Source organism: Andrena cerasifolii, chromosome 15 (assembly GCF_050908995.1).
Source record: "Andrena cerasifolii isolate SP2316 chromosome 15, iyAndCera1_principal, whole genome shotgun sequence".
In the NCBI taxonomy this organism is placed as follows: Eukaryota; Metazoa; Arthropoda; class Insecta; order Hymenoptera; family Andrenidae; genus Andrena; species Andrena cerasifolii.
Window position 1 is genome coordinate 5,796,878 of NC_135132.1, and position 26,442 is coordinate 5,823,319.

Sequence of the window (26,442 nt, forward strand, 5' to 3'; positions counted from 1 at the left end):
CTTGGTTTATAGTAAAATTCGCAAAATTGTAGATTTGGCAGCTAAAAACGTCAAGCGGCCACCTATAGCGTCGCCTTTGCCCGGCAACTTTAAACGTGTTTTTCTCGAATATTTTCTCTCTTCATTTTTTGCTGATTGCGAACGAATTGAGGTTCAGATAGACTTGGAAAAAATTACAGGATATGTACAACATGTGCCGTTTCGGTCCAAACCTCTTATAGGGTCCGTAAAAATTCGAGATTTTCATAAAAAAATTAAGAAGTCATCGGATTTTGGTAGCGCGCAAACAATGATGTTGCGCTACTAGAATCCGGTGACTTCTTAATTTTTTTATGAAAATCTCGAATTTTTACGAACCCCCTAGGTGGTGCAATACAGGGAACTTTCCCTTAATGAAATACACACCTCAATCAGATCTACCAAACGATGCCCCGCGAGAATTAGAATTAAAATAACCCAGGATATATTACAGGTGAAAAAGGTGACAGGGTGTCGTTGGATTATCATGCGGGCAGATCCACTTGGCATGAATTTAATACTTTTATCGCAAAAGTATCGCGGCGCGAGGCACCGTTTTTCCGACATGGCGCGTAAACCCCAGAACAAAGTGAATTTAGGCGGGCCCGCCACTTGCCTCTCGTAAAACGGCAGGGATTCTTCTTTTTCTCTTTTTTTTTTTATAGGACACTACACGCGGCCATCATATAGTAAATATGTCGCTCTCGAGCCTTCGAGTTCAGAACTTTACGGCACCGCAGCTTTTTATACTTTCGGTTCCAGCGTCGTTTAACACGGAACTCCGGCGCGGCGGCTTGATTTGCATCTAGCCGGCGAATGCAATTCCTTTCGAAGGAGAAAACAGGATGGGGGGTACCGGGGCGCGATAAATTCGACGCGGAATAAAGGGAACTACGAATACGATGGAGCAATATTAAAATATGGAAAAGCTTCCTGCTGGATGTTAGAACGTTCGTGAAGATATTCAGTAGTACTGTCCGATATATGGCCAGCCGGACTTGTCTATCATGTTACATCAGAGTTATTTGCTATTAATTCTTTGTTAACTTGTTTACTGGGGAGAGCTTCGAGAATGGAGGAAAAACGAGCGAGTAATTTTAGGGCTCCAGTGAGGTGCTCTTAAGGAATTCAGTAGTATTGGCAAACGTGTGGTCAGACAGTTGTACTTACTAGGTTTCACGTGGTATTTATTATTAATTTGCTGTTCGTTTGGTTTATTAAAGTATGTTTATGGCGAAATAAATGTATTCCGATGAATTTGTGTATTATATTTAGTAGTATTGGTCAATGTGTGGTCAGGCAGGTAGATTTATTATGTTGTTAATGGTATTTAGTATTTATTTGCTACTCATTTTGTGGACTGAATTAAACATGACGCCACGTAAATGGGTGTTAATGGATTTGTATAGAGTATTCAGTAGTGTTAGTCGATATGTAGTGAGGCAGTTGTACCTACTTATTAGGTTTCATCTGCTATTTGTATTATTAATTTGTTACCCGGTTGGTTTGGGCCGAAATAAATCTATTTCGGACTATGTACAATATATGGTATCCAGTAGTAGTGGTTAATATGTGATCAGACAGGTGCACCAATTATGTTGCTAATGGCATTCGATATTTATTTGCTACTCATTTTGTTCACCGAAGTAAATACGAAGCGATATAACTGGGTGTCAATGTATTTGTGTACACTATTCAGTAGTGTTAGTCGATATGTGGACAGACAGTTGTACTTATCACGCTTACAGTGGTATTTACTGTTACCTTGTTACTTATTTCATTTATTACATTGAATTCGAGGGGAAATATGTGAGTGCCAAGCCATTTGAATATTATATTCAGTAGTATTAGTCACTACATAGTCAGCCATCCGTATCATTTGATGTTTTCTGTTATCAATTCTACATATACTGCAGCCTACAATGGGCTTAGCTTAGGATACTCTTCGATTGCAATTTTTAACCGTCAAAAATTAATTATAATTTTTCAACAAACACTTCAGCTACTTGTAAAAACTAACCCCTCAAATATTCATTCTTCTTACCGATGTTCCCAGCTTAATCATTATTTTCGACCGTAGTGCATACATTTTCCAGAGTGCAAAATGAGTGAAAATTGTAAAAAAAAATGGGTGACAGCAGAGGGCAAAACTAGCCTGCTTTAAACATAACTCAAACAGGCATTTGGGGATCGCCGGTATCGCGTGTCCAATCGAATTATCGATCGGGTTTTTCGGCAAGTCGCAGTGTACACCGCATACATCGACGCCTATGCATTTTTAACGGTCCATTAATTCGTGTACAGTGATTGATAGCTGCGAGCAGCCGACCATCGACACGATAACTGCTCGCAAACGACAAAGCTGACACACGTTTTATGCGCGTGCACTGCATTTTTCGCAGGGCATTGTGAAGTCTCAGCAGTCGTTTTTTTGTTCGAAGTATTCAATTTTTATTCAAGTTTTTTGGTAACAAAATTTAGGATGCCTTTATTAACAAATTACCTGTAACAAACTATATTAAGTTTAAATTAATTGTAATGGGTTTAAACGCGTTTATCAATAACTAGCAAAATACCCCCGCGCTTCGCTTCGGACCTAGGAGATATTAGGGACTCCGAGAAAGCACATTTTGCCTCTTTTCACCCCCTTAGGGGTTGATCAGAGCTGAATCCTCAAATTCATTTTTAGGCATTTGTGTGGGTAACCTTTGTAAATAAAAACGAAGTTGACATCTAATCGGGCCTAGGAGATATTAAGAAGTCCGAGGAAATACATTTTACCCCCTTTCACCCTCTTAGGGAGGGAATTTCTAAAAATCCTTCCTTGGTGGGTCATAAAAAAAATGTACCTTTCAAATTTCGCGTTCCTAGGTTAAACGGTTCGACCTGGGCGTTGCACAGTGGTTCCAAAATGACTTTTTGTGGACAAATTCCGTATCTCAGTGAATTCTTAACCGATTTCTATCGTTTTCTGCTCGTTTTATCGGTGATTAAATTTGCTAAAATGAGACACAGCAATTTTTCAAAATTTTCTTTAGGGATTAAAAAATAAAAATACATTGTGAACTTGGTTCCGAAACAACGAGTTTATTAACCAGTTTTTTTCGTATATCATTAAAGGGAAATAAAAAAATAAATAAATATAGTTTATAAATATAGTCTTCCCTATATTTTCTACATCCTCTGTGTCTTCTTCATAATTGGGCAGAAGATATTTTGCGTCTTTAAAATTTGATATTTTAGCAAATTTAATCCTCGACAAAACGAGCAAAAAAAAAGACAAAATTCGGTTGAGAATTGACAGAGATACGGAATGTTGTCCACAAAAAGTCACTTTGGAACCACTTTGCGTTCATGAGACAGTTAGGACTTCTTCTTTTATATATATATATAAATAATAACAATAATAATATATATACATATAAATAATAACAATAATAATAATAATGTTAAAGTTGTAATAATTTATTGATTGTACATAATTACTATGTACAGGCACTACTATCCAGATCTTGCATTTCGCTTTTCAGAAAGTCCAGCAGAGCATTGCACTTATCCATCATGGGTGGTAGCCAATAAATTGTGGGTGGCCTTGGATCAAATAGCGTCTCGGCTCCAGGCGTCGCCTAACAATCTGACGATACTGGATCGGAACGAAACTCGTCTGGTTTGCCACTCCGTGGTCACCATTAACGATCGTCATTACCACCACCCGTTCAATCCTGACAGGGAGAACCAGGTGATGTACGTGGCGAAGGCTACCCTCGACTGGTAAGTCAAGAAACTTCAATTCTCTCTTAAAGAACCTCTCAATTCTAAACGAAAGAGCGAATCAAGGGTCAGCCTTGATCTCTACGGAGTATTTAATAGGGGCTTGAAAACTTGCAAAGCGACGGCCTCTCAGAGGTTAACAGGAGACTACTTGTTAGGCGCATGTACCGAGTAATATAAATAGACAATTTTTAGTCTACAGAGTTTAACTAGCAGGATGAAAACTTTCATCAACTCTAAGTTTGGACCAGGTCTACTAACCCCAAATTATCTGACACATGCAAGTCTTGGACCAGATGTAATAAATCCCACCGCTTTCCTGGGCCTAGGTCTATTACTGATACCATCAAATATTAATCTAGTTACACGTATATAGATGTTCTGAAACAGTCAAACTCCTCATCACTTGTGGGTTGAAATCCTCAAGCTGGAGTAGCCTTAAATATTTCCGTATGCGAGTGTGGCATTCCTTCGAACGAATTATCGAAAATAGTACTCGATCAAATTCGACAGACAGTTTCTCCAGCAATTTGTTTGGGTCAGTTATGCAAAAGGCGTCCTCTAGGCATTAATAGTGTAGCCTGCTAGCCCTGCTGGAGTATGCCAGCCGCTTGCACGAAAAACTATTGAATCTCGTAAATTTGCTGAGAAAATTGTTGCGATCCTAACAACAAACAACCCAGCAGTGCTTGCACGCGCTCGAGTGAGATACACCGCGAGTAATTATAACGGTATGCCGCGATAATCCTTTCATCGCATACCGAAGACACTCGCGCTCGCGTAAATAAACAGCGCCCGCTGGATTAAACGCGGGGATCCTGCAGTTTGGCTGCTCGACCTGCGCCGGCAGACGCGCTGGAATGCCAATATACGCGGTGTTCGCGAATGTTCAACTCGGGCCTCCAAGTTTCTGCATTTGGGGGTGTTTCGAAAAGATTATTCGTGGAGAATGAGTTATCGAGCCCTGGCATCTTTCTGATCACGTTTGAGGAAGTTGATCGGTAGCACTGAAGCGTGCTTTCTTGGTTGTGGGATGCTCGCTTTGGAAATTATTATTGTTGGGTTAAGTTTTAGGGATTGCAATTTGAATAGAGTTTTTGGCGATGTATTAGTGGCTAGGTCAGTGATTCCCAACCTGTGGATCATGAAGTGCTTTCTGAGGGGTTGTCACGTTTTTTTTTTAATATTGTTAAGTTAGATTTTAGTATATTCTGAAATAACTATTTTTAATGCTTTTTCTTAACCTTCTTAAATTTACCTTGCCTTATTTGGGGCAGGGGCACGGTATTTGAATATTATAAATTGGGATGGCGAGTCAAAAAAGGTTGGGAAACACTGGGATAGGTAAGAGACAAGGCTTGAGAGTTTGAGATAGTTCGAGTTTGTTTCAGTTCATTTCAACCTGAAGCGTTTCCTTAGTTCCAACAGGGCTCATGCTTTGGTTAAGGGGGAGTCTCGTGTAATAGCCTCAAAAGTGACTGATATGTATGATTTTTTTTTTAAAAAAAACTGTTGTTAATATTGGAACCCAAAATTTTAATTTTAGTTTTTATTTAAAATACTTTTTTTCGTTTATGTAAAGTAAATTTATCTAAGGGAAGGAAGTTACTTCTTCTTTCAAAGGCTGTAAATTTTTATTTTTTTTCCCTTCATATTAGGTTCAATCCCAGCGTAAACTATGTAGCTGTAAGAATTTTTTTATTTTTTGGTAATTAGATGACTGTGGCAGGTGATTCCACAATAATTAATAAATAATAGGAAGGATCGACATAAAAAAAAAAATTCTGCAAGTTTAAAGACACCTCCTTATATACCAAAAGAGATTAATCCAGTATTAACAATAGTTTTATTTTAAAAAATCATAAATATCAGTTACTTTTGGGGCTGTTACATGAGATTAGTGTAATGTTAGCTTAATTAGGTGCTAGGTAGTTGAATATTATTTTGACATGTGTTCTAGGAAAATAGAAAATGTTAATTATATGTAGCTTGCTTTGGGTAAATGGATGGAGCAAGAAATTGTGTTAACATAGAAACCATTTATGTAAATGACTGAGTCAAATATTTGAAGTTTGAACATGATCGAAGAACTTTGATCTTCCTGAATTCATTAATATTGCATACATTTAAATCCTTGCGTGCTCCAATTTTGGATGAACCCTGATTCAGTCTAATTTCAACCTAGGTTATTATCGGGTACTTATAATTACATTAACAAAATTTGGACTAATCCTCATATACGAAAATCTGCTTTATTTCAATAGAAATACATCCCAGTAATATATATCACAACAAGCACACACAATTGTCTTAAAATTTTCGATCATCCACGTTTCTACGTTTTAAAACAGAAACACAAAGTCTTAGAAAATCGTATAAATTTAACTCCTTACCAGTCCAAGTGAATTGGAATTAAATTCATTGCAATCATTTTCTGCAGAATTTATAGGAATTGTCTGATGCAATTGCAGTGAAGATTATATTGCAACTTCCACTGGCAACTGGGTCAGTTTTAAAGCCGGGGATATATTCGCGCGACTTGGAAGCATCACTTTTTACCCAGCCCCTAAACGCCGCGATGGTAAACCTAATTCTCGAGGTTGAATGTATTTCGAAGTTTATGATTAAGAGGGACAATTAACCTGAAAAAGGGGAAGAGTAATAAAATGTTGAAGTGAGTGGCTCTTGATGCAGCTCTGCTTCTGACTCTTCTTCCTTCTCAGTGGAAAAGGAGCGTGTTTGGTCAGACAAGTAGTAAGTACTGATGGGACTGACTCCGTATCGATACCGTTCTACAAATTTCGATCAGTTATTGATACGTAACAAAGTCAAAGGTATTTAAAGGAATCGATACTTCTTTGATAGTTACATATGCGAATGCATCGATGCATGTTTGACACTTAAACGAAAATATCGATACTTGTGTGATACTGTGTCAAACCGGTTGTAATTCATTATAGTATGGGGTTAGTATTGATTGAAGAACAATTGATGTCGATAATTGATACCAAGTACCTAAAATTTCGATGGGTAACGATATCTCCCATTACTTTCGTAACGAATTGATTGAATATCATCAATAGTATCGGCATCGGTTCAATCAGTGGTAGTAAGCCGTGATGAAGACATCGAGTGCATCGTTTGCTTTCAAACTGGCTTTATATGTACGAACTTAAATGGTTGGAAATATTCAGTATCATATTAGATAAATAAATTACTGTTTAGTGATTGGTTTATACTACTGAAAATTATTTTACTTCTGCTTATGTTTTTTGCTTTCTTAAAATATTGCGAATAGAAACTGAATTTTTTTTAATGCAAACTTATATCCATTTTAGTTTTTAAAAATATAGCATTATTTACGTGTACCTTCGCGTGAACAGTTTAATATAAAATGATTTCATTTGTGTTTAATGCTTTTTGGAATTCTGTAATTTATTGAGTTTATTTAAATTGGAAATTGAGCTGTACATTGTTCTAATGTAATTATTTCTGCGAATAGTCCTTTAGAAAAAATCAGTAGAATCTTTTGCACTTTATGGGATTATATTTTTTGGAAACGATTTACTTAAAATACATAAGAAAACATTAAATTATTATAGTTCAGTTATTATTAGTGTACTTAAAAATCTGAAAAAGTCAGTGTTGTTTATATTAACTAAATTCTTTATTATCTGACAGCTGGGGACTTAAGTAACACATACTAATTTATAACTTTTAAATTTGATGTGCAAAATTAGGGGACAGAATTTTGTTACAATCACTAGTACCTCGGGTTAGTAGTTCGAACTGTTAAGTAGAAACGGTCCGCGTTTGGTCAGACATCACTAGCTGATTCACAGTACACAACTAAAGCAACTCTTCACCTGTTTCTCTGCGATTACGATTTCTTTCCCCTTCACCAGAGTGAAACACACAACAATGGGAATTCTTCAGCGTGTTTGAATCAAGTTTGCCCCTTTATTCAGAGAAACCACTCCCAAAAGCATCCCCGTTCTAAATAAACTCATAAAATATTTCAAACCGAAGTTTAATGATGAAATTAAGCGTTGCAAACATGCGTTAAAAAAATTTTGAAAAAAAAACTTTATTTGGTCAAGTATTTTTTTTAAACTCATTTTCAACATTTTGTTACCACGAGTTTGCAGCTCTTATTCTACCATTAAACTTTGTATGAATTTTTTTCGGTATACCAGCCACACCGAGCGTCCACTAGAATCCACAAAATCAAACCTCGCTTAATACACCCCCGCGGTACGAATATCCCATCGAAACCCACCCTTGCAGCCAGACCACGCAATTTTCTTCAATTCCAGTAGTGCCATTTTCTTGCCCCCTCCCACATCCGTCACGAAAATATGAATCCGCGAAACCTGCTGCAGAAGATATAAAAGAATACCCCCCCTTCTGCCGCAGGGGGTGGCGTGCAGAGGGGAAACTCTTGCATGGCGGTTCTCATAAAGTCGCGAGCTGGCGCGTAATCGCGGGTATATTAAAGCGCGAGGAGATCAAGCCGGAAGATTTCGCGAAATAAGAAGCGGGTAGCCCCCACTTCCCTACCCTTGCAGCCGGGAGAACGATAGACGGTGGGGTGGACGTGTGCAGGAGGGTGCGCTGAATATCCGTCTCCTTTTGTTTCGAGCTTCTTAAGTGGGAGAAAGTGCACAGGAAATGACAAGGCCATCGGAATGGGCGATCGACGAGACAGGTGGGGGGGTGGGCGGGGGTTGGATGGGTAGGTAGGAGTGGGGGTGAGTGCAACGAGGCATCGTTGTAAGCGATGTGGAATCAAATTAGGTCTTTTATCGAAGCAAGTGTAGTGGAATCGGTGGTAATTAGGGTGTGACTGAATTTAATTTCGTTTCAATGGGGCAACTCAATTGGAATCTCGACACGAGAGAAATCGAGGGGTTCAGATTTTCGGAAAAGTGTAGTCTGCACTTTGTTCATTAGATCTTGCTGTCCGGGCCCCTGGAAGTCTCATTGGCATTTTTAGATCCCGAAAGTTGTCACATGATTGCTTGCATGGAGCTTGCAAAGAGAAAATTAGGGGGTGGCGATTCGAAATTCGAATTGCTCGCGGGGGGTGAATCTTTGTGAAAGAACGCTTAATTTCATGAAAATTAGATGAAAGTGGCGGGGAGAGCTGAAGTTTCGTCCACGGCTCGTTGTAATTTGAAATGCAAGGAACTTTTCCTGTTTGTATACCGGACGTTGAAGAGATTTTTAAGTAGCGGGGCGGTCTGCACGGCGTTTAATTAATTCTGCGAGATCGATTAATTGCAACGATGTTTGTATTACTTAAAATCGTTCGTCCGTGAATTTAAATAATTGCACGCGTTACAGGGGGATTAATTGTATTGTATAATGAACAATAGTTCGCCGAGCGAATAAATCATTATCGATATGAAGATGAGGACGGATATCAATTTTGGAACAAATATTTGACTATTTCGCTCAGTGGATATTATATGAATATTTATTGCATTTTGTTTTCCGTGTTGCTGAAAATTCTGTCGATGTTTTCTTTTAAACTAATTTAAATACGGGCAAATACTTTGCATCATATATACTGGTCATCGTTTATTAGCTTCATTTTGTCATTTTTAAATCCAAAGAAGTATACAGGATTGAGGATTTCTTATGTTATTTAGACGCTACTTAATTATTTAACAAATTTTATCAGGTTTATTCGTTTAAAGCATATACAATTTACCAATGAATTATTACTGTAGTGAAATATGATATAATCATATTTCTCATACAGTGGTAAAATATGTTTATATTATTAATTACTGAATTTGTTTTTAAAAGCTGTATAATATTACACACAAATTAAAATTCACTTTTATTTGTAAAGTATCGATCTTAAACTCTAAAGCAAACAGGGTGTCAACAGTGAGAGGAATACATCATTTAGAATTATAGTCTGAATACAGAAGATTGGCTGCTCCAGCTCACTAGAGAACACTTCCTCCATCACCATGCAATCCGGCTACTCCCACTTGCCACTATCTCCCCTTTTCTCTTACAAATCTGCTAGCATTGTCCATCTCTCAATTCTGGAGACAGCTTGGCATGGCATAAGATTAGAAGCCATATATGACTCGATTCACAATCTCGAAAGTAACCTCGAGTGGCCACTTGATTTTATTCCAACTGTACACACATTGTCTTCAACTGACAGCTCCGTATAAAAATTGAATTACCCATCTGCAAATTTTTACGGCAACCGAACCACCCATTCCGAAGGTTCTCGAAGACCCCACCTCTATCCTCAACTCCTGGAGCACGAGGATCATGAAATTATCTCCAGAAACGGGTCGTTAGTTTAAGTAATTAGCTCGGGAGTAAGACTAGCCGATGCACGCCCTGTAAAAGACGCAACAAGAATGTTTCATAACACGAGCAGTCGCATTGAGTTCGTTTAATCGCAGCCCACTTAACCCTGTTTAGCGGGGCTCCCATTTAAATGCCAGCCACCGAGGTTTTCTGTTGAAACACACTGCGCTGCGGCCTTCCATTCACTGGGCCAGCGTCTATTCAACCCGAGTGATCCACTTTCATCCCCCCCATCGCCTCGCTTCAAGGGGGATGAGACCTGGTATCCCTCGGTACATCGGTCCGCTTCTGCGGAGTATCCGTTTCAAGAAATTTCACTGATCCGGTCTTGGGCCACGTACACGTGTACAGAGATCGGTTCTGTGGCCTCGAATAATGCACGCGCGCCGTTAGCTCGTGTACCTTGCCGGGTTTACGAGATACACCCCGACAGTGGGATGATTTTGAACCTATCGGTTGCCCCCAATGGAAGCATGCTTGGAGCACGACGGATAGATCTGTGTATTTGTGCAAGAATTCTAAGGGGACTCTTGGTGCACGAGTTCTGGTTGTGTGGAGTGGAGTAAATTAGATAATGGGTTGGTAATTTGGATCATCTGACGTTAGAAGGGTGTGGAAGTAGAGTGGGAGCTTAAAGAGTGGGACATCTTGTCAGGAAGTCCGAGGAAGTATTGTTTTCTTATGAGACTTAAGGCGGACACACTGGCTACCATTTTGTGTTACCTTCAGACTGATTTTAGTTGATTCATTAGACTTGCTGTGGGTGGTGACATGAGCATAGGTATGGTAGATTAAGATATAGTTGTAGTAGTGGCGGGAATTCTAGTCTAAGAAGAATATGGTGTAACGTCCGGTAGAAGGACAGATCATGGAGGAAAGGGAGAGGAGCGTTTCGTCTTGGAACCCGTCAGCCAGACTCATTAGTAGGGTTACAACGCATGGGGACCGAGAGCAATAAACTTGGAACTTGTATATATACGAACGAGACTGGGACCTGACACTTGCGAGAAAGAGTTTGAAAGATTAGACCTCTGGTGGCGCTGGCGAGCACTAACACTCGTGATCCCATGTTGGGGCTGGACGTTACAATGCTTTATATTTGGAGATTAGACACAGTGTCAGCTGAAAACTTTGTTGTTGGCTGGGATTGATCGAATCGAATAAATCCTGAGTCAATTGGAAATTAACAAGACTAGTACAAGGCTGGGATAGGACTGTGTGATACCCACAAAACATTAAGTTACTTGTGTCTACAGTGTTGTCTTTAGTTCAGTGGGTCCAGGTACCTATGCGTACCCCTCCTTTCTAGCTTCAAGTATCCTTAGTCCAACAGGCATTAGTACTTAATTGTTTCATGGACTAACTAAATTCCAAATCCCACTAAAGAGAATGTGACTGTAACATGACAGGTGCCTAAGTTGCCAAAGTGTTTATTATTACCCGCTTTCCTTGAATTACAATCCTTGGCTAACTTGTCACATTCAGCTTATCTATTATGCAGAAGGTACTATTATACTAACCTCAAGGACTATGCCACTAATTAAAGCCACTGATTGCACATATTATTCCTACATGATGCATCTCTCCCCATGAAAGATGAAAGATTATAGTACTAACAAGTCAAGTCTCCTCCAGAACTGCTAGCCTACTCTTAGCCCCTCGACTCTCTTTCTAACCTCAAATCCTAGTCACCTGACTTACAACACCTTCCTCCAGGGTATGTCAAGAAAATATCAGTATTCCCTTCGCCTCTGTGACAAGTCCAATCTTCAAAGACACCCAACACTCCCAGCCCATCTCAGATCAGATCACACAAGGCGCAAACTTTCCCCATTATTCCCCCTTATTCAGCGCCACCTCGAAAAGCGTGTTCACGCGACGTACTACCGTTCCGCGGTATCTCGCAGATGTTACAGCTGTCTTGGTCGTTAGCTCTTCCACGTAATTATTACAACGTCCGTGGTCGGAACGAGGCCGCGTTCGGCCCTGCTATTTACAGATCGATTAAAATGTCAGCCAGCCGTAAGTATTCTTCGTGGCCGTCGTGAAAAATGGCTTCCCGTCACGGAACCCGCCGCGGTGTATATAATAACCAGCGGCGGAGCCGGTATCCACGTGGTAAATCATTGTAAATTCATTTTTCTCTACCTACACCGAGTCGCGGCCTACCCCCTGTCCTCATCTCGCCAGGACGTCGAAACGAAGCTCTCCGAGATTTATCGCGCGATCAATTCGCTTCGGCTGGCCGATCGATTCCTCGCCTCTCAATCGATCCCCCCCTAATGGCTTCCTCAGGGATAATTTATGCAAAACGCTTGGACGATAATGGAGCACGTCCCGCTTCATCATTCACGGTGCCTCGCTGTATTTAGCCGTCGCCCCTTTGACAACTTGGACGTGGCTTGTCGGCTTTTAATCCTTTCTAATTTTCGTAATGTTGTTGGCGCACACCTGGCGGCTCGGTTGTTGCGCCCAGCGTGTCGAACTCAACCGCGAAAACACTTCTCTGCCCCACCTGCTACACCAAGTCCTCCTATAATTCACCAGGCAAACATGTCCTCAGCAATCACATAAAACTATTTCGAACAGCTTTTTCAGCAACACTTGCGCGAAATGTTAGCGGTTTGAGTGATTATCAGGTCATGGGGTGCATTCTGTACAGCACGGACTCGGCGGAACGTGATTCCCAGCCTATCAGAGGGCAAAAAGTAGACCACAATTACGCAATCGATGTTCGACAAGAGGATTATTTTTGCGCTCGTGCTTCGGGATCGTAACGGCTGGTTTACGAACCAGAAACAGTGTAACAGGCTGTGTAAACGATTAACCTTTCGTCGGTGTCAGTGTGTAATTGTTATTAGCAGCACAATCGCGGCGGAGCGACGAGCGGAGCAAGGTTCCGCATGCCCCTTGTATGGCTGGTACAACATAACCTAGAACGACTACTGTACATTGATAAATATTCGGGTAGCCATTGTGCGGGTCGCGATCGATATTCGACCGTGCGCTCCTTCCTCTGCGATATTTATGATTGTTGTTCCGTCGTCCCTAGCAGAACAGAATTCCCTTGCAGCGCTCACAAAGGAGACCCGTTTCTATGGGTACCGAAACTCTTAGGGCGACTGCGACTTTATGAACGAATTTATGGATTCGAGTTACCGTGGCCTGGTTATCACGTCGAAACAATTTCAATGGGTTTAAAATAGTTTGTGGGACTATTTACTGGTCAAGGAAGAGAATTTTTATGGAAGAGTACAACGTTCGCGAACGAATTTCGTTTTGACGGCTACCGAAACTCTTGAGGGAAGAACCAAGATTATATAAGAATTTGTTTGGGGATAGAAGTTATTCAGGGTTTTCTGTTGTTGCTAAGGTGATTTGACACGAAAGGAAAGGAATTTTAATAAAAATGTAAGCGGGTGCAACATTCGGGAAGAAATTTCGTTTCGGTGATTACCGAAGTTCTGACTTCGGCTTTGTGAATAATCCAGTGAATAATCCTTTAACTTTTCAAGTATTGTAGTGTAGACTGTAGAGAGATTTCTTATTAGGTCACCGAATTCGTAGGGACAAAAGTTTTAACTGGGTATAAGTTCTTTGTTCAATTTACAAACGAACTTCGTTTCGATAGCCACCGAAGTTTTAACATAGAGTCTGAATTCATGAGTAATCCTTCAGGTTTTTAGTTTGCAATACTTTGATGCAAAGTTATTTTAAGGCCAATTAGTGGGTAGGGAAAGGAATTTTTATAGGTTGCATTGTATCATCGGTTAAGAAACCTTATTTCGGTAGATGTATTTGAAGAATTTAAAATTCTTTTATTCTGTTTCTATTGGTACCCTGGGAAAATAAATTTTAATACAAAAAATTTTTGACATTCATGAATAATTAGCTTCTGTGAAATTTTTAGGGGTGAAGAATCATACCATTGTAAATCTTTTAATGAACCACAAATTTATATATCACTTCTTTGCCTAACAAAATTTACTCAAAAAGGCCAATCTTTCTTCATTAAAATAAGAAACAATCAACTTCCTATAATGGATAGTTTTGGACAGAAAAATTCATCTATTGCAAACTTCGCAATTCTATATTGTTTACACAAACACAGAACGTGGACCACATTGTGTCTGAATTTCATCAAAATTCCTAGCCATCGAGTATGAAAATTGACAGATTTGTTAATATGAAAAAATATTCCAACCATTTTATTTCCCATTATTCCACCCCTTTCCGACAGCGAACTTTTCAATCCAACAAATTTCAAGCCCCAAACGAAACAGCAAGCACCGAAATAGATTAAGTGACCAGAGGAAAGCATATTTCTGCAAGTTCGTGTAAGTTTATCGTCGCTAGGAATTAAGGAACTTATGGCGGTGTCGATACGAAGTTATTGAATTAGAAAGAACTTGCATAAATATTCCTGGCGCGAGATATCGATATGGCTTCTTCGATCGGGTACGTGCCAACGGTTCCCCGCCAATGGTGCAACAGGAGGGAACTGCGTTCTTATCGGGGAGAAATGTTCTTATCGTGACTATATATCGGACCGAATAGCATCGTGTACCGCATAAAACTTTCGTTCGATTCAACGCGGCCGCGGACTAGAAACGGGCCCCGTCGAATCTATTTTCCTGGTGGCCCGCTCTCGACATTGTTACGCGTATTACCTCGACTTCCGGCACTCTTGCAGCCAGAGATAAAGCGAGATAAACGCGCCGAGTTCCCCTTATGGGGCTTCGCATCGCGTCATTCTTCTAACTGCACTCACGACTCGCGTAAGTTGCTAGAGCTGGGAAAACAATTACAGTTTGCATTCTGTTTACTTGGTCCCTCTATCTTTGGCGACATATTGGTAGTGTTATAGTTGCAACTTAATCAATTGGCCGCTAGAGGTCACTGGAGCGGGCATATATTTAGTACAGTAATCGCCCGCTAGGAGTCCGTTTTTTCCGCCCGTTGAGAGTCCGGCGACTATCCCCACCATTTCTTGGAAGCCTGCGGACGAGAGTGAGAGAATCGGACAACGAGCGAGAGGAAACGAAAGGTTCGACATAGCCACTGGCCGCGCGGAACCATGTCCGCGGAACTATGCCCCGTTCGACGGACTCATAACGGGCGATTACTGTATTTCATTGAATTATTCTCGGTATTATTAATCGATTTTATTTAACGCCACTTCTCCGTCTGTTTGTCCGCGTGTTTCGTACAAACTTTCTAACTCAATTTTAGCTTACTTCCACAAATCTAATCGAGTTGAAAATTTGCAGGAGTACGTAGTTATGATAATCGGCCTGAAACTTGATAAAAATAATTGTAATTTGTTAAAAATATAAATTAATTGTAATTTGTGAGTGTTTAGATACACCTATGTCTTTCAAAAGTTTTCAAACAGATATTTGAGCGGAGAATTCATAAGAAAAACAATTCGTTGCAAAACACTAAAAACTTAAAAATAAAGAATAATTTAAAAAATTAAGAATAATTATTAAAAATAATTATTTTCTTGTACTACAATTTCGATGATGATATGTCACTTTAAATAAACTCATACTAACCCTGTGATTAACCTGTAGAATTGTTCAAATTAATTGTAAAACTGATAATCACACAGATCAGGTTAAATAAAATCGTTTAACTTAATTTTTTTTTATATATTTACTTTTTTTTACTTATCTCGACCACTGCATACACTTATCCCCGCCATGATAGTGGGTTATCTCTACCATACTATTTTACCACCTTCTCAATATACATCTCTTATCCTTGGACAAGTTTACAAGTATGTGTATTTTCCCTTTTCCTCAGTTACAGTAGTGAGCTGTCATGGCGTAAAATTAAGAATCGTATTTGGTGCAATTTGTGACAAGAAAATTTGTATTTTATTCTCAAAAAATATATAACTATAATTTGGCTTGGAATTATACTAATAATAAGAACGCATAAATAATTCAAATAAACGTAACCACTGTTTAAAATTTTCCCAGTAAAAATTCAATTTACCAACTTCTACTAATTACAAGTAACTAACATTAACTGGCTTATCGCATGAAATATTCCACAAACAAGTTACAAATAAAACAGTTACTAAAACAAAAATAATTATAATACACCAGGAATGTTAAGTAAATTAAATCGTTAAATTGATTGAAACAAATAGACAAATTCAAGTAACTTTCTTCAGAGCCATGAAAGTGATAATTAAGTAGGTTGGTCCCGATAAAACCAGAGCCCCAATGAATTCCACTGGTTCGTAATCTTCGACGGTCGCGCGACGACGCAGCTTTTATGCGCCGTGACTTCCGCTTCCTCCTGATTGCCACACTTTCCCATCCAGCTTTTACGATCGCGTTACTTTCTTGTGGATTGAACCGTCAACAGTCCCTTCTCGATTTTTATTCCCGCGGCGTCTAGCATGCCAAGGGACTCCCCGTAATTCCAGTCCGCAGATATAAAACCGGAAGATCGTTATACGCGGCTTGAACGTTGACCGGAAAACGAGTCATCTCCGACCCTCGAATATTTACAGCTCGTAACTTTCGACAGCAGTTTGGAAGTTATTTTCGCCCCTACCACCGCACCTACGTGTTTTTCAAATCAGAGATTTTGAATTTCACCCCATTTTATGTTCGACTGATCAACGTACATAAATCTTTCCCCTTTTTACCAATTTCTGTTTTTAATTTTTGCAATGTCTGGTAAAAACTTTTACCCATAACTTACGCGAGTATTTGATAGAATTAATCTCTAAAATTTCAGTGCAAGATTCGATAGTTGAGTCACTGAGTAAATTAGTTATTTTCTCTAAATCAATTTCTTTTAGTTGTATTAAATTGAAAATTCCTATAATTTAAGTGCCCACGTGAAAAAATAGGAAATTAATTTATAGAATATAGCAAATTTTGAATAGTCAAAATTTTGGATCGTGAAATGGAAATTTTAAATCTCAGGTTTCTATTATAATTTTAAGCAAAAGTGATTTTCCATTTTGAAAATCTTTTAAGTGGGTGATAAAATTCGATTTCAAGTCGAATTTTTAGTTTTCTGTATAGAAACGAAGAAAAATTAGTCTTCCAAGGAATTGCAGAGGCGATTTCCTGATCACGAAGGAAATCATTTCCCTCAAATAAAACAGGTAGGAATGCTTCGGTGGCGTTCAGTGTTTACGCGAATCGCTCACAATGTCCGTCCGTTTCGTAAACAGATAATCGTGAATTTCTTACGAATGCTTTTATGGTCGCAATGTACTTTATGTCATCGCCATAAGCAAGACGGAGGCTGGCCTCGCACAATGAGAAGCTCTCCCTCGGAGCCATTAAGGCCGCGTACACAGAATAATAAAAAGGAACAGCGGAAAGCACCGGAAACCGCGATAATAAATCCCTTTGAGAAATTTGCAATCGCGATGGAGTTGCTGGCAGATAGATTCATTCGCGGTATTCAAAGGGTTCTGAGAAATTGGCAATGAAAGGGGATGCAGAGGCTTTAGGAAATATTGCAATTATTTATCACACAATAATCCATTGTCAAATTCAAATTTTTATTTTTTATTTGAAAATATTTATCAGTAATTCATAATCGAATTTTGAAATAGGGGTTCTAGGAATTTTTATTTTACTGTGTTTTCGCAAAATACAATTTTGAAAAGGAAAATTGAGTGCCACTCTTCGATTATCCTCGATTGATATTTGTCTACCGAAACACATTAATTTGTATCTCTTCTTACACTTTTTGGATCATAAATATATTATTTAAACGAAACAATTTTTTTCACCATTTCACTAGGTCCTTTCGTTAAATTCAAATTTTTCTCACAAGGCATATTTTCCCAGTACACCTTCTCCCGAAAGAAACATAATTTTTCTGCTCGAAACCGCTGCGTCCGCATTTCGCGAATTTAAATTACCCGCCACGTTGCGAAATTCTCCCAGAATTCCCGAGGAGGCGCGGTCCCGAAGAAACTTTTCCCATATATTACAATTAAACCGCTACACTCAGTGATTTATACTCTTCAAACCGATCATACCCAGAAGCCCTCACATTTTCATAAATCCCTCACACATTCTCTGAAATTTTTCCCTCGCCCCGTGACAACGTCGCGGCCATACATTATTTTCCCTGGCAGTATCACGGCCCGTGAAAAAACATCTTCGCCCCCGCGTCGCGGACGAATTCATAAATCGATGAACGCCACGAGCAGAGCGGATACTTCGCGGAGGGACAAAGCCCGGGATGTATCGGTAAAAAAAAAAAAAAAAAAACGGTGGGGGGGGGGGAAAGAATTGGAAGAGAAACAAAAAACGTTTTCCCGTGTACACCATGAAGCAAAGTGAAACGCGAATCGGCGTGGAAATGGAACAAGTTGCCTGCCGGTCCGCGCGCTCGCGTATTTGTCCGGGGTGCATGTTCGATTATGCTTAAAAAGCCACCCCGCCTGTGTCACGTGCGCGCGCATCCGCGTTTAATTTCGTAGACATTTTGTGCGGCCTGACAAAGAGGAGCTATTTACGGGCCAGGTGACTCATAATTCGTTCTTTCCCTCTCCCCCCACCCCCCGTCTCTCGCTGCTTTTTTTTTCACCCAATGGGCCGGGCGAAATGCATAAAAACCAGCTTTGATCGAGCGCGCGCCGTTGGCGTCGCGTTTGAAACTGTCGAACCCGCCGCGGGAGCATTTTAAAAAACTGACAACTCGGCTCGTTATTAGATCGCGACGACCACTCGACAGCCCTGAAGGGTGTCATTGCGCCGCTCCGCCTCAAAGGGCGCGTTTGACGGGGACGCGGCTGAGCTATTCTCGTGGATAACGATGATCGGCTGACATCCCCGCGAGCTGCCAGGAAAATAGCCGGTTCCCGCCGGTGTAAATAGGTCTCCCTGGCAAAAATCAGACGAATTTGAAGGGTGGCTTTCGGCTAGCGGCGTCGTTGTTTTTTAGGTAAACGTGGCTGAAGAGCTGGGAGCTTGCAGGCTTAAGCGCGCTTAGTACCCAGGGCGACGATTTTACGTGTTTAACTTGAACCGGGCGCAGCTGACGCTCAGTGCCCTCTGGAGTCGTTATACCTCTCGGTGGGGGATTTTTATTGGCGCGGCAAGTGTGCACGTCGTTAAGTGTTTCGCAGCGGAAAACCCCCGGATGAAGATGTATTGATTGGTGGTGGGAATCGTTTTTAGGTTAGGTGTGTGTTGTGGATGTGTGATGGTATTTTGATATTCAAATTCCCTAGAGGATTTCCCTTTTGGCAACCAGCAGACGATCTGAATGGTTGGTAGGAGCGATATTAGATTTTTCTTAATTTTCAAAATTTCTTTGAACCCTTAGTTTCGTCTCGCATTTTTTGGTTTCTATGACTTAATGGTTTCTGTACACTGTATTTCGTTCTAGGGTTTTTTCGTTTTCAATGTTTTCTGCCTTTGATCTTTGTTTGCATATTTTCTACTTTTCGATACTCTGTTCCTGCCAGTTTTTGTTTTATAGCTTCCTCTTTTATAGGACTTCTCGTCCACTGTGTTTTTCCACTTTACTGTCATCAATTTCGTATTTATTTTAGTATGCTCCAGTTTTGAATATTCCGTCCCATTTCTAAACATTTTCAGTCTGCTGTTTTACATTCCGCCGAGTTTCGTTTCCAAATATTTCCTAGCTTTTACCTTCTACGTCTAAATTTTCTGTTTTTTTTTTTTTAGCATTTCTCGTCTTCCGTTTGCGTTCTCCATTTTCGTCACAATCAGCTGATGAATTGTTCAAATAAATATACCTATATATATACAATATGGCGCATCCTGACATAACCTCATCTCCTGTGTTTTAGCTGTGTTGTTAGCGTGTTCCCAATTATTATAAAAAATATTGACTTTTGAATTATATATATATATACAAATAAATATACCTATAAAGAGGTATATTTATAGGTATATTTATTTGTATATATACATAATTCAAAAGTCAATATTTTTTATAAAAAATATTTGTATATATATAATTCAAAAGTCAATATTTTTTATAATAATTGATAACTGTGCTCTTCGCATAAACCTGGCAAATTACAAGCGCAAGGGAACACGCTAACAACACAGCTAAAACACAGAAGATGAGGTTATGTGAGGATGCGCCATATTGTATTTAAATTCTCGTCCCGATTACGTGACTTCCCTCACGTAACAGCATAATCAGATCAAGCTCCTCCGAAATTTTAACTAAACAGAAGATAATGCGAATTAGCTCGAACTTTAGCAGCATGCGAGAGGTAAGAAAATATGGTAATCTGATATCCCGCCATGTATCCCCGTATATTTCGAAATATCTCGCGAAAATTACGTTCCACGTTTGAAACAATGTTGGCCATTAAATTATCGATTTCCATCTGGGAGGTTCAGTTTAACGATGACCACAAATCCCGTCCCTTCCATATCCAGCATTCTACCACGATCCACTTTTGCAATGTTGTTGGCCGGTTCCGGGGGGGGGGGGGGGATATCCGACGGAATGTTCGACATTCGTGGGAGATCAAGAGTCTCGGTTACATCTACGTTTGGAGAATTTTCCCGTCTCCCTGTATCGTGGCCCGGGAAATGCGAGGGTCGCGTTCCGAATAGCTCGGTTAACCAGCGAAAATTATTCCAATCGTTCCGAGGACGAAAGGATGTAAAGGCCGCCCTATAATTATTAGGATAGCACCGAAACCGAGGACGTAACTTGTATCCGAGACCGTAAATTATTTGGCCGCAGAAAATGCAGTTCCGGGGGATTGGGGCCAGAGTCTCTATCGTGTGTCTGCGAATTGATTTCGGTGGTTTCCAGCATTCCCTGAAATTGGGCGGCCGGATTCTTTTAAGGAAATTGAAAAATCGGGGGGGGGGGGAGAACTCGCGCGGGGGATACGGGACCGGGACTTTTTGCGATATATCCAGCGGATATTCAGATTTCAGACATCGCACTACTTTTCTTTCGCTGCAATTTTTGGGACTCGCATGGTTTCCTTAACTGCTTTATCTGCAGTAGGTATATTGTCGAACACTTTGATGTTCGAATGTCTGCATCGTGCAATTCGTTTAAAGATTTTTTATTAAAATTCATTCTGCTGTACTTGGCTTGTTCAAATTCACTGAACTTAAATTAATGATATGGTCAATAGTAATATTTACTATACTACATCTAGCAAAGATGCAAAATCACAAGTGATTGAGTGGATAACAATATGGCGGGTCGTCTAATGTCACATAACCTCAAAAGTGAAGTCCAGAATTTCTGACGTGGGAAAGGTCTCCCGTACATTTTGACTAGATTGAAAAGAAACACTCTTTCTTATGCAAAAGAGTCTCATATATATCTCAAATGATTTTTAAAAAAAAATTAAAATAATGTATCTTTTATAAACTCTATGAAGTTACTTAATCCCTTAAGGGGTCTAGACAGTCGTTTTTCGTGAGAAAGAGGCTCAGTCTTTTATTTATTTGTAAAAAAAATGAAAGCAAATCCAGATGTATCCTTTTACCCAATGTTTATTGCTACCATACGGATTGAAAAATAATTGGTATGAAATATGTATGTGCTTTAATAATGGCGCTGCAGACTGGTAAACATTTTAACGTTTTTCTATGGTTAATATTGATCTTAAAATGTGATTTCAAAGGTGTGATTCTTGTTTCTTGGATACATAGAATATAAAATCAAAATTATGCGATTGGTGACTGAAAAACGCCGATTTTTCGAGAAAAATTCGTTCTTGTTTGTGCGCCACTAAAAATCGGTGACTTTTCAATTTTTTTTATCAAAATCTCGAACTTTTATGGACGATATCAGAGGTTGCACGTGGAACGGCACATGTTTTACACATCCCGTAATTTTTTCAAGTCGATCCGAACCTTCGTTCATTTGCAACTACAGCAAAACTAAGAGAAAAAAAGATTCAAGAAAAACGCGTTTCTGGGCAAAGGCGATCTAACTTACCGCTTGACCTTTTCACCTGCCAAATCAACAATTTTGCAAATTTCACTGTAAACCAAACGGTATTTTATTCAGAAAAAATAGTTCTTTCGGAAAATGCAATAAAAAATCGATTTTTCCATACACCAAACCAACCCCTACACATCAGCACTCCTGCGCTCACCAAAACAATCAGAATTAGCCTGCAATCACACCACACCATCTTGCGTCCACTCCATTTCCAATTCCGCAAGATAAACCCGCTGCTTCTCCTGCCCAAGTACCCAGAACCCGCAAGCATATTGATATCCACACCACCCCGAACGCGACCGTGCAAAAAACTGGGGGTGTCCCTGGCACGAACCAGGTGGATGCACCTGTACGGTTCATGGCACCCTCGAAGCTCCACAGCCGGAGCATTCCAGTCACGTAGTTCGCCGGTAATATACGAAGGACACGTTCACCCCCCGGCGCCGCCGTGTCCCTTCCCGCGGCAAGGTGGCCCCGTGGTCCTCGGCGGGGCTAAGGAGCGAACATATGTAGCGCGATGGTGCGGGGCTTCACCTCCGGCAGGAGGTAAACAAGCGTGTCTCGTCCTGTCGGCGGAGATCGACTTGGCTGGAAGTTGGACGTTTCGCCGGCCAATCGGCCGGAAAATTGCTCGTTGACCGGAGATCTAGCGACCGGAAGTGCACCGCTCGTATCCGGGTCGGTGCACCGGCTGCCGGCGAAATTATCCAGCGCGTGTATCGCCGAATCGTGGCCCCGATCCGCCGGCACGTTCCGTTTAATTGACGTCCTTTTAACGCACACGTTTCCTGGCCGGGGTGATCGGAAGGGGGCTTGAATGGAATTTCGATGGAGGGGCCGGGTTTATCAGTTTTCGCGACGCTTGGCGCTTAAACGATTCGAATTGAACGAGGACCAGTGCCGGCACTCGATTGTGAGGCCGGAGAATTTGATGACGAGCTTTGGTAGTGTGTTTCTAAAGCTGAAAATAATCAATGGCCAAAGGATTCCTTTCTTTTATTTTGAATCGGGTAGAGAGGGTTTATTACAACCTCTTGTTGATGCAAAGGGTGTAAAGGAACATGTTTGGAGGTGAGTTTTGAAGTACAGTTAGAAGGGGCGGAGTTTGTGGAGGGTTTTGGCTGTTTTTAATTTGTAACTTGTGCCGTGATTTTCGGGTGAAAAGTGAGGGTTGTTGAAAAACGGATTTTATTGTTTTTCGTTTTATAAGGGTATGTTGAAAGGGAAAGTTGAGAATTTTTCAAATAGAAAAAGTGCAGATATACTGCAGTTAGGGATGTATTATAGGCAATTAAAAATAATTATAATTTTCTTATTATTGAAGTGATGATTTTAAAATTATTATAAAGCTAGTCGATGTACCATTGATTCTTAATTACTCGGAACTGCAGAGAAGGAAAAGAACCGGAAAGACATACTGTTAAGCACCCTCCGATAAAGTAAGCCCGGGTCAAAGTTTTCCAACTAGAGCGAAATTTTCCAGAACGGACTTTAATTAGTTTACCGCAGTACGCGATCGAAATTTTGGTGGCATGGTCCATTTCTTCTTTTGATAATGTTTAAACCGTGGTCCAACCAAAAACGTTTCAGATCGTGCTTATAGTAGAAATACACTTCTTTAGCCGGCTGACTCATTTTAAATTATTGAGGTATCAATAAAATTGTACCATGTCACTTAAGAATTTAATTAGTTAAATTTTTAAATCATTGAAAATCTTGTGTGCCCCAACTGGGACTTAATGTGTTCCTAAATATAGGTAATATTTAAATGTATCCCAAGTTCAGGATATCAAAAATTATTGTATAAGTCTGTGTATCAGAATTCTTTATGACAAAATGCATTGAAAAGTCCTTTACCGTTTCGCAATCGGACGTTTCGTTTCCGAGATACAAGCGATTAAAGTTCAACTTTCAGCGCGCGCTATTCAAACGTGAAGCGCGCAGCGCCGGCGCCGGCGCCAAACTTCTGTACTTTAATTGTCTATATCTTGAGAATGGGTAATCGGATTGAAAAACCGTAAAGAGCTTTTCAATTCGTTTTGTGGCGAAGAATTCGTATCCGTCTATCAATCCACTAATTTGCTAACCGCTCGATAAACGTATGATGAATTTACAATATAACATTGGCATGATTAAGTTATCATTTTCAACGGCAAATTTATTCTTTTCCCTTATCCCGGTGAAATTTGGACAAGTAGGACGGTCGTAAATATTCCGCGAGAATTCGAGCAACGCCGTGTTTAAACGCGAAAAAACATCGCGCGCAGCGGGAACCGCGGCTTGTTAAATCACGGCAAACTGCACAGCGTTACTCAGACTGCAGCGTCGCGATGCATTTCCAGAAGGCCGCGACTCCGCCGGCGAAACTAATTGTAAGTAGCGAAATAAATCTTCGGCCGGGGGCACGCAAAAAGTCTTGGACGAGGGAAGGGAGAATAATGATAACAAACAACGGGGCGCGGAAGAAGATTAGAGGGAGGCACGGAGAGCGTAAATATGCCCCGGAGAGATTTATGAAAAATAATATTGCCCCTGTTCGATCAGCTTCTGTTCCCGGCCAAGCTGACTTAAAGCGTTAAAATTCAATTTGGATCCTTTCACGGCAAGAAGATTATTTACGAGTTACTTGAACCATAAGATTAGAAAATAGGGCTGCGCTACCAGATACCCAGAAGCCACCCATTTATTAACAATCTCGTTAAACACATGCATTTGACAAAATTCTCACTATTCAGTGACGATTGAAACTTTCTTATTGGGACGGATGTCATCTTCACTGTATAGCCAATGATGTAGGACAGTTTCTCCACAGATCAAGACACCGAGTCCACGATTCTTCCGCGAGAAAGAATTCCCATGGCTGTATTGTGTTATGCATTCACGAGTCCCGTCGCCAAATCGCTTTAAAGCCAGCTGGTGTTTGTTCGACAATAACGTTGTCGTGGCCAGACTGACACAATATCGTTCATCCAGGGACACAAAGTGCATCCGCGGACTCACCTGCCAGCACACAGCAGCTACGTGTGTCTAGAGTGCACGGGTATCGCTCTCGATTCGCTTGAGGGAGCACCGTGTCTGATACGCTTTCATCGCGGCGATGGCGCGCCACTAGAGGGCCAAGGACCGAAGGATCAAAGAAACGGAGAAACGGCGAAACAGAAAAATCAGTATTCTCGCGGACGAGAGCGGTGGCTCTCGACGATGCTCGTAGAATGCTGCAGATAAACCTTATGAAACATGCACGGTTCCATTCCTTTCGTTCACGCGAAATCTGCTTCCCACGTTGGACAATTGTCTTTGGAGGAGTTTTCACTCGACTGGTTTGAATATCGTTGCGTTTGTCACTTGGAAGTGACGTTTTCTTATATTCAACTTCCATTTAACACTAGAAGATGCGATTGACTCATAACAGCATTCCTCATTTCTAAGATACTGCAAAGGAGCGGGCGATTCCCCTTGGCCCTGTGACATTTCTGGGTAGTGCGACTTCTTTCCAGCTCCTAATAGTGCTCTATGTTCATTGCAACCCTTCAAAAAAGTGCCATCTCGTAGCAGCAACTCCTGACTCCACTATGGCTACCTACACTGTTAGGCCTCTTTCCTTCAAAAGACGTGGTAAATGTTGGTCAAGTCTACTGTTGGTTCTAATGCAATCTACCATAAAATGTCAAGCCGCTAGACCTATCTAAGTCTCTAGATCCTAAAATTACACCTGTTAAATAAAAATCTGAAGACCATGGGACATGGAAGCAACCTTCACCTATTGGGAATCACTATTTTGCCTCTGCGGTTACTCGGCATCCATTAATTCAGTGAAACATCACGCTAATTACGTTAAATGTACTGGAAGGCCCTAGAATTTGTCCAAGAATAGAAGCTATCGTGCTCCAAGTGGCCACTAGGCTGCACCTTCATCGCCGTCAAAGGCATCCAGCGCAGCAACAAAAAGACACTCGTCTATCGACTCCAGGCGCTTCCCCCTCGATTCTCACTTATCGCAGCCCCGTTTCCCGACCCCGACTCATTTGATTCAATGTTCCCGCATCACGAGCGGCGATCAGCGGCTCCGCAGCCGCAGTCGCAGCCGCAACATCCGGCGGATATCGCACGCAGTACGCTCCAGAGAGCACGCCGTCTGATGTACTTTCATCACGAAGATAGTTAACCGACGGGAGGGGTAGGAATGGGGAGCCAAAGGGAATCGAAAGGGCGCAGAAAAGATAGCTGACAGGGTGGAGAGGGGTTGCTGGGGTCGAGGAGCCTTGGTTGCTGGTCGTAAATGGTCCCTGTAGCGGACGTACGTAGCCAGGACTCCTCCCTGCTTGTTCCTTTGGCGCCGGGCATTTTCGAATCGAA

At 40.8% G+C, this 26,442-nt stretch overlaps 1 protein-coding gene across 3 annotated transcripts in view; it reads left to right on the top strand.

Annotated features, from left to right (window-relative positions):
* The window catches only part of LOC143377407 (uncharacterized), a 433,212-nt gene that overhangs the window by 384,798 nt on the left and 21,972 nt on the right, over positions 1 to 26,442 (top strand). For all 3 annotated transcript variants that reach the window (XM_076828629.1, XM_076828628.1, XM_076828631.1), the window contains one exon: positions 3,549 to 3,789. In XM_076828629.1, coding sequence (XP_076684744.1) covers positions 3,549 to 3,789 — 241 coding nt within the window. The remainder of the gene's footprint in view (positions 1 to 3,548; positions 3,790 to 26,442) is intronic.